The sequence below is a fragment of the Otolemur garnettii genome, unplaced genomic scaffold (genome assembly GCF_000181295.1).
Source record: "Otolemur garnettii isolate 467f Iridium unplaced genomic scaffold, OtoGar3 scaffold00115, whole genome shotgun sequence".
NCBI lineage: Eukaryota > Metazoa > Chordata > Mammalia > Primates > Galagidae > Otolemur > Otolemur garnettii.
Window position 1 is genome coordinate 6,437,192 of NW_003852510.1, and position 9,634 is coordinate 6,446,825.

The 9,634-nt window shown below is 39.6% G+C and overlaps 1 protein-coding gene across 2 annotated transcripts in view; it reads right to left on the reverse strand.

Annotated features, from left to right (window-relative positions):
• The window catches only part of SYNE2 (spectrin repeat containing nuclear envelope protein 2), a 387,860-nt gene that overhangs the window by 190,838 nt on the left and 187,388 nt on the right, over nt 1–9,634 (reverse strand). For both annotated transcript variants that reach the window (XM_023517601.1, XM_023517602.1), the window contains 2 exons: nt 2,975–3,130; nt 1,872–2,137 (listed from right to left, as the gene is read on the reverse strand). In XM_023517601.1, the coding sequence (XP_023373369.1) occupies nt 1,872–2,137; nt 2,975–3,130 (422 nt within the window). The remainder of the gene's footprint in view (nt 1–1,871; nt 2,138–2,974; nt 3,131–9,634) is intronic.

The window sequence follows — 9,634 nt, forward strand, 5'->3', positions numbered from 1 at the left end:
AAAAAAAAAAAAAAAAATTGGTATTTATTATCCATTGGCATGTAGTTAGATGTCAATAAAAGAAGTCAATTCTGTTTTGAATTCACAGAAAAGAAGATTAAATTGTCTATAAAAGTAGTCTATCCTTAAATAAAAGATTAAAAAAAAATAGTCAGGGCTAGGCACAGCGGCTCATGCCTGTAATCCTAGCACTCTGGGAGGCCAATGCAGGTGGATTGCTTGAGCTCAGGAGTTCAAGACCAGCCTGAGCAAGGCGAGATGCTATCTATCTCTTCCAAAAATAGAAAAATTAGCCAGGTGTTGTGGTGGGCTCCTATAGTCCCAGCTACTTGGGAAGCTGAATCAAGAGGATCTCTTGAGCCCAAGAGTTTGAAGTTGTTGTGAGCTATGATATCACAGCACTCTATCCCAGGGCAAGAGTGATACTCTATCTAAAAAAAGAAAGAAAAAATTAGAATCTGTTTACTGTGGCTTTCAATTAGTTGCCAAAAACTTAAAAATAAAATGAGTATCATAAAAATGAAGAATGATGGGAAAGGAGGAAAGAGTCAAAGAAAGACGTATGTGAAAATGCTTTGTACGAAGGTTTGTCTGAACGGTGAGGAATTACCGCAATAGCCAACCTCTTTGTATCATCTTTCCAATAGTAAGAATATAGATATCGACTGAGAAGTTGCACTTATCAAGATAATCTTATGAATATAAAATTATTTCCTCAAGAGATAGTACTGAAAGTAAATCCCATTTAGGTATAAGTATAAAACAAATGTTTTTAATGAGAAAATGTTTATACATTAAGACTGTATCTGCCACAAAAGAAGAACATATTATTTTATAAAAATTACAAAAAATATTCAACATCTACCAAACTATTTAAACCAGTTATGTTGATAGAAAACAATTACATACATGTTTCTCTCCCCAGCCCCGAGTTTAGAATGTATTATTTATTTATTTTTTAGAGACAGAGTCTCACTTTATTGCCCTCGGTAGAGTGCCATGGCATCACAGCTCACAGCAACCTCCAACTCCTGGGCTTAGGCGATTCTCTTGTCTTAGCCTCCCAAGTAGCTGGGACTACAGGTGTCCGCCACAACGCCCACTATTTTTTTTGTTGTAGTTTGGCCGGGGCCAGGTTTGAACCTGCCACCCTCGGGATATGAGGCCAGCACCCTACCCACTGAGCCACAGGTGCCGCCCCAAGTTTAGAATATATTAACAAAAGTCGTACTGAACAACACAGAACTTAAATCTATTTTGCAGATATTTATAGTGTGAATCATTTAATAAATTACTTTGTAAAATATACTCAGTAACAAACTTTTTTTTTTTCATGAAACCAATCTAGTTTTCTTAAATGGCTTCTGTTATGGTCATTTTATATTTTGAAACCTAATTACTAATGTGATGGTATTAGGAGGAGCTAGGTCATGGAGCCTAGGAGTCAAGGATGGAGCCCCTAATGAATAGCATTAAAACCATTAGAAAAGAGACCCAAAGAGGGCACTGTTCCTTCTGCCATGTGAGGACATGGTCAGGGGGTGCTATTCATGAACCAGAGAGGAAGCCTCACCAGACACTGAGTCTGCTGTCACGCTGGGCTTCTCACACTTCCCAGCCTCCAGAACTGTAAGAAATAAAAATCTGTCTTTCAAACGCCACCCAATCCACAGTATTTTGTTATAGCAGATCAAACAGACTAGGACATTTTCCATATAGAACTAATTTCTATACTGTAGTTTTTATAATATCCTTTAACAGCATAAACTCTTAAAACCCTGACCTGTCCAAAGTAGGAGGCTGTCCTTGGATTAAAAGGATGCAAGTCCTGAACTCTCACGCTTACCCAAGTCCTGAACTCTCACACTTACACTTTTAGGCTTTCTCTTTCTGTCATTGAGGCTTTCAGAGATGACTCAGCAGTAGTAAAGTGCTCCTGAAAATCTTTAAGAAGACAATATTGGCTTTTTTTAGTTTTCTTTAAAGTCACAAGTGTCTTAAGCAGATTATCCAAGTAGAGTGTGGAATATCTCGTAGTGTGGAAAACCAAGGCACTTGTTTCTCTTTGGTTGAGACATTCGGTTTGTTCCAGTGGTTCAATGGCTGCTTTTTTTGCCTCCAAGTGCGTATATAATTCCTAAAATCATGTCACACACATCAGTAAATATATGCTCACCCAGTCACTCATTAATTAATTAATTCATTTTCTTTCCTTTCCTTTTCCCTTCAGATAATATAGTCTATCCCCCAAAAATGTTTCAAATATTTCGTTTACACCTAGAGAAACTAAGGTCCTAATAATACTTGTTATTATTTTTTGTTAAAATCTGAAATTCAACATTGGTCCAACATTGAATATCAATAAGATCACCCTATTGTAACAAGGTATTCTGCAACGTCTAAAAAGAATTACCTCATTTTATTATTCATGTACGTTACCTCTCCTGTTTTAGATACATGTTTGCTATTACATAAACTTAGCTAAAACTTTCCAGATCATTATAGATTCACTTTATAAAACAGGGCCTTATTGGATTTTTAGATTACTATACAAAGCTAGACGAACACAAATACAGAAACAGAACTATGTAAACAAAGCTGTAAAACAAAGAAAAGCACCTCTCTAACATGAATATTAGGAAAAATACAAGGAATTCGTCAGAAGCAGAAAAACAGATATGACTAAGAAAAGGAATGATGGCAAGCCCAAATCTCTGACTTCTGCTACTGAATAAGTTTTTAGAAACTTTGTGAAAGAAAACTAATGTTCGTTAAACTCTTCTACTTTTTAAATAGCAAGATTTACACAACTTACTGATTAGTGCATAATTATATAGTTACCAAATTGATCATCAGGCAAAGGTTAAATAAGACTTTTCACTCTACACAAGCAAGTTTTTGGTAATTAAAATACATTGTATCTCACTGGGTGAATTATGCAATCACGCTGCCAGTGTTCCTCATGTTTCCATACCTCTATCTCTTTTAATTGTTCATTTCTTAACATAATGTCTAATTCTAAAGGTTGATTTTGCAGCTCATTGACTTTCTGCTCATCTTCGGTGTTTTTCATGCTTTCTTGAACATTGGGAGAAAGTTGTTTTGACATAACCGTTTCCACAGCTGAATTCTGAAAATATAAAAAGATTAATTGCTGAATAGTCTACTTTCCAAATAAATAATTTTTATTTTTTTTGATGAAAACACCCCAGTTTCTTCTATTTACTTAGAATAAAGACTTTTAAAAAGTATATTTGGGCACTACCAAAGATGATTTTTTCTTAACAATAATTAATACCTATGTTGGTAGCCTCTCCCCACCCCTAAAATGAAACATTTTCAACAAGATAGTACAGGATTAAGCACAGCTCAATTATCTACTGAGATTTAATCTACAGAAATAATTTATAGAAAGAAAACATATATGAACAAAAGTTCCCAAGTTTATAATGAGCGTTTGCTATGATAGAAAGGGCAGGGCAAACAGTAGGCACCCATCATTACCTATAGTAATTTAATATAAGTGGACAGCTGGAGAAACACCAACATTTCATAATATTAAGAATAAATTATGTCTTAAGCCAATCAGTAGTAAGAATCTAAACCTAGGGAAGGCAGAACAGGTCACATACGATGTAATCTGGCCTTTGCTGAAAGCTATAATGACCTCAGATTCTCAATAGGACACCTACACAGACAATGCATCTACATCCACTCAATCATTTTATCAACAAATACATGAACTCAGCACCATGCCAGTAATTTTTAAAAGATATAAATTATTTTGCTAAGGTATTAGTTTTTATTTTTGGGTAACTTCATAAATGAAAAACCATTTTATTTTGCCATGTACTCATGTCAGTAGAATTCTTGAGGTATCTAATCTGTAAATAAAATGTTCCCACATCCACAAACAAGGTAGAAATTGTTGCTTTAAAAATACCCCCTAGAAAGCATTAATACAATAAAATGTTCATAGGCAAGATGGTATGAAGGGGGATATAAGGGAACTTTCTATAATATCTTTGCAACTTTTCTGTAAATGTAAAACTATTCTAAAATTAATAATTTCAAAAAACTTCCTGGCGCCTCACCAGTTCTAACTGGTAAGAGAATTCAGCTGTCCAGGGTTATTGGTTTTGAAGGACTCAATTGGCACTTAGCACAAATCATTTCTTCCAAAAGGTTGCAAGTGAATGAAATAATTTTGTGAATTTCCTCCAGGCCTAACAATTTCCTCATGTGAACTATGGTGAACATCTATACTGAGGGCACCATCTCAAGGGAAAAAGTCGGGGAGAAGAAAAGAGAGAGCTGTCACATCACAGGAGCCACAGTCACAGGCGTAGACACCTTGCGACTGTCTTTGTTTCTTAGAAGACTCCCATAAATTGAACGAGGGCACAAGAGACCTGAGTAAAGGCCCACATGCTAGACCCCATGAAAGCTTTATCTGTTATTAATCATCTACAAAGAGTTTAAAGCCTTTGGTTTCTTACCTGGCAAACAAGAGCCTGAGGACTACTATGATCACAGAGGAAAATGACAGCACCATTTCTAATGACTGCCTTCAGTGGTCAGGAAAAGTGTTCAGAAAAACCACAAATCACCCCAAACACCATTCTTTACCAGCCTCCAAAGTCACATCTCTAACTTGGCAGAAAAGCCAACAGAATCTCTCAAACAAACATTTCACGTTCAAAAGGTGATATTCCAGCGCTCCTGCCAGAGAGTTTAGAACACAGACTCCAGGTCCTGATTGGCTCCCGGCCTGGCTGCTTCACAGCCAGGCTTTCTTTGCTCACTACCCTTCACTATGCTTTGTTGTGATTCTCCACGCTCATGTGAAACATTTTATTTTAAAATGTATAGTATTTCAAAAGCACGTGCAAGAACAAAATATTACAGAGACTCATTACTAATAACACAGATATAAGTGATTTAATTTTTCATATTGAAAAAAAGAATTTTAATGGCCAGGCACAGTGTTAACATCTGTAATCCCAGCACATTAGGAGGCCAAAGTGAGAGGACCAGGTTTAAGCCAGGTTTAAGACCAGCATAGACAACACAGCAAGACCTAATCTCTAAAAAAAAAAAATTAGCTAGGTGTGGTGGCACACGCCTATAGTTCTAGAACTATAGGGAGGCTGAGGCAGGAGGATCACTTGAGCCCAGGAGTGTGAGGTTGCAGTGAGCTGGTCTAGGCAAGACAGTGAGACTCTACCTTAAAAAATGAATTAATTAAACAAACAAACAAACAAATAAATAAAAACTTAGTAACTTCACTCTCAATCTTGGTAGCAAATTTCCCTCCCTTCTACCAGAGGGATGGCCCAATGGCAGAAGAGAAGAGAAAAGATCTTCCAAGAGATCAGAGACAGTTTGCTTGACAGGAGGAAATAAAGAAGGATATTGTTTTCTGTTTTTTTGAGACAGAGTCTTATTTTGTCACCCTCGGTAGAGTGTCATGGCATCCCAGCTCACAGCAACCTCAAACTCTTGGGCTTAAGCAATTCTCTTGCCTCAGCCTCCCAAGTAACTGGGACTACAGATGCCCACCATGATGCTCTGCTATTTTTTTGTTGCAGTTGCCATTATTGTATAGCTGTCTAGGGCCAGGTTTGAACCCACCACCCTTGGTGAATGTGGCCAGTCCCATAATCATGTGCTGTGGGCGCCGAACCAAGGAAAGATATTGTAATCTGTGAAGAAAAGATGCTAAAATTAAATTGATACCCATTACTCAACAGATTCTGCTTGAACGACAACTAACAATCACTGTGCTTAAGAGAGTTCAGAATGAATCCAGAAATGAACCATTCACATGTGACTGCAGTTCCTGCATTTATCATAGATGGGATCCTTCTGAGAATGTTAGAATAGGGAATTATGATACAGAGCCAACTTATCCATAATGCTTATTATCCTTGTACTTTTCTCTCTTGGTGGTAATTTTATGAAGCATGCTGAGAAAGCTTCTCTATGCTAGAATAAAGTATACACCAATAATTTTTCATTTAATTCAATAATTAATTCTTCATTTAATTACTATCTTTTCGTTTAAGTTCCATGTAATTTTTTTTCAAGTCCATCCTTTTTTCTCAAAATACTCTATTCCTCCCTTATGATTTCTTCTTTATATCACTAATCATTTTAAACACATTACGGTGTAAAGTATTCCTACCACTGCTCCCCATCGTGTTCTCAGTGTATCATTTTCTCTTGTTTGATGTGATGGTGCTCTTCATTATTTACTTATTTATTCTTAAATAACTCTTCGTTGTTGGACTTTTTTTTTTTTTTTTGAGACAGAGCCTCAAGCTTTCCCCCTGGGTAGAGTGCCGTGACATCTCAGCTCACAGCAATCTCCAACTCCTGGGCTCAAGCGAGTCTCCTGCCTCCGCCTCCCAAGTAGCTGGAACCACAGGCGCCCACCACAACACCTGGCTATTTTTTGGTTGCAGCAGTCATTGTTGTTTGGCAGGTCCGGGCTGGTTTCAAACCCGCCACCTTAGGTGTATGTGGCTGGCGTCCCAGCCACTTGAGCCACAGGCGCCAAGCCCGTTGTTGGACTTTTTTATTCTCTTGTGAGACCTTTTCTTTCTAGTATGAGAAAGAAGCTTTCTAGCCCTTTCTCTGGCACAGAAGGGCACAAGTTTTTCAAGGGCCCATGTCTATCGTGGCAATCACCAAAGCAAGGCCCCTCCTGACTCCTTATCTGGACATTTGATTCCTTCCCTTCTACACTGCTCCTAGAATTTCTCTTAAAAAAACCCACAAAACTATAATTAGCATAAATGTAAGATAATGTATGGCTTTTAAACAGTGTATGAAAGTGTGCATAGTAAGCTTCTGAGCACAGGTGAAATTTTTAAAGCTAATAATAAACTTAAACTGGAAAAATTACCATTCTATCAAAAGCATGGTTGGGTCAATATGCCAACTATTTTTTTTTTTTTTAAGTATTACTTTTTTCCCAACCACATACCTTTTTTTAGATTTTAGTCTGTTTGGAAAACAATAAGAGGTGAGAATAAGAATTATCATTGACTCTCATGAAGGACAGGGAGTGCCATTTTCACCTTTATATCCCTTAATTCATGAAGTAAACATTTTACTTTAACAATTAGCTTTTAACAAGATGGTGCCCGAGGCAAAGAAGGAAGCAAAGGCTTTGAAAGCCAAGAAGATAGTGTTGAAAGATGTCCACAGACCCACACAAAACACAATCCACACATCACCCACCTCCCAGCAGCAAACTATCAGCACAGCAGAAAGAGGCAAGTTAATAACAGTGTCAATAGCCCTCTCCCCACTCAGGGTCCATGGTCATGGCTGGGGTAACTTGTGCCAATCAAAAAGCTGAATCCAGGGCAGTGCCTGTAGCTCAGTGGGTAGGGTGCCGGCCACATGCAGCAGGGTTGGCGCCTTCGAACTCAGCTCAGGCCTGCTAAAACAAAAAAATAGCTGGGCATTGTGGTGGGCGCCTGTAGTCCTAGCTACTCGGGAGGCTGAGGCAAGAGAATCACTTGAGCTCAGGAATTTGAGGTTGCTGTGAGCTGTGATGCCATAGCACGCTACTGAGGATGACAAAGTGAGACTGTCTCAATTGAAAAAAAAAAAAACCTAAATCAAGGTGGGCAGACTGCTTGAGCTCAGGAGTTCAAGGCCCGCCTAAGCCAGAACAAGACCCCATCTCTAAAAAATATCTAGGTGTTGTGGTAGGCACCTGTAGTCCCACCTACTCAGAGGCTGAGGCAAGAGAATCACTTGAACCAAGAGTTTGAGGTTGCTGTGAGCTATGATGCCATAGCACTCAACTAAGGGCAACTGAGTGAGACTTTGTCTCAAAAACAAAAAAACCCAAAAAACAAAATTCATCACTCATAACCTGCCAACTGAGGGGCAGAGTATACAGGCACTCTAGAGGATGTATTTCTTTTTTTGTCTTTCTTTCTTTTTTTTTTTAAGTTTTAGGCCAGGGCTGGGTTTGAACCTGCCACCTCTGGCATATGGGGCTGGTGCCCTACTCCTTTCAGCCACAGGTACCACCTTAGGATGTATTTCTTTATTTGCTAAAGCCATTCCCATATAGAGCAGTGAAAAACAATGGTAAGCATGAGCAGACATGACCATCAGAGACAAAATCAAAAGGCAGGCCCACACAGTCTCAGAGGCAGCCTATTTCTCTTAACAGAACATCTAGAATGTTAAGGTGACCGGTAAGGCACAGCTAGCCACAACCACCTCTCAAGCCTCCTCTCTGGCACTTTCCTCTTCCTCTGCCCACTATGTCCCACCCACAGTGCACTTAATCAGCTTCCAAAACTCCTCCAGCTGTCTCCATGGCAGAAGGAAAGAGATTAAATGCCCAGCCCTGAGCTCCCGTAATTCCAGGGGATGATTCTAGGCTCAGTCCGAATGCTGCTTCCTGAGAGACACTCTCTCTGATCTTACAGTTTAGGTCAGATTCCTTGATTAAAGGTCACCATGGAACTGGGTCTCTTCCTTTAGTTCCTGTAATTAGGCCCTCACAAGTGTAATCAGTTAATTATAACACATGTCTACCCATCTAAACCAGCAGCTCCATGAGAACACAGAGCTGTCTATGTCTGAATTCTCGCAGCCCATTCAAGAGATCACTCGAATCTTAAACTCTGGGGCTTAAGTGGTTCTCTCGCCTCAGCCTCCCAAGTAGCTAGGACTGCAGGCGCCCGCCACAACACCTGGTTATTTATTTATTTATTTATTTATTTTTTGAGACAGAGCCTCAAGCTGTCCCCCTGGGCAGAGTACCATGGCATTACAGCTCACAGCAACCTCCAACTCCTGGGCTCAAGCGAGTCTCCTGCCTCAGCCTCCCAAGTAGCTGGGACCACAGGCGCCCGCCACAATGCCTGGCCATTTTTTGGCTGCAGCCACCATTATTGTTTGGCGGGTCCGGGCTGGGGATTCGAACCCGCCACCTTAGGTGTACGTGGCTGGCACCTTAGCCGGTTGAGCTATAGGCGCCGAGCCAACACCTGGTTATTTTTTTGTTGTAGTTGTCATTGTTTGGCAGGGCCAGGCCAGGTTCAAACCCACCAGCCTCGATGTATACGGCCAGCGTCCTAAACACTGTAACTATGGGCACTGAACCAATTTGTGGGGTTTTGAGTGGAGTAAAAAAGAAACTGAGGAGCTGTCAACATAGCAGTCGTTGACCGGATATCTGTTAGGAATGACAGGGACAGGGTTTAGCTGGGGCTGAGAGAAAGTGGGGAAAGTTTGAGACAAAAGCTGGAATGATGAGATGAGGCACCTATGGCAAGTCAGCCAGGCCAAGAGGACGCATCGCACATTAGCTATATTAAAGGCATTAAAAAGTCACAAAATAAAGAAAACCTATTTGAATTTGTCTAATCCTACAATTTTATAACTTATTCAGACTTCAATTTTCTAGCCGCATAATCCATGTTGGAAAATAATAGAGGTAGAGTTTCAGACTAGGCTCTAGGTCCAGATCTCCTGGACCTTCAACTCCCTCACCTGAAATGCAAGACTAGAAACAGATATTTCTGAGGTCTTTCAGCCTAACGTTTTAGAACTTTGGAACATGTTCTCCAAGGCATGTTATTATTTTTTTTTTTTT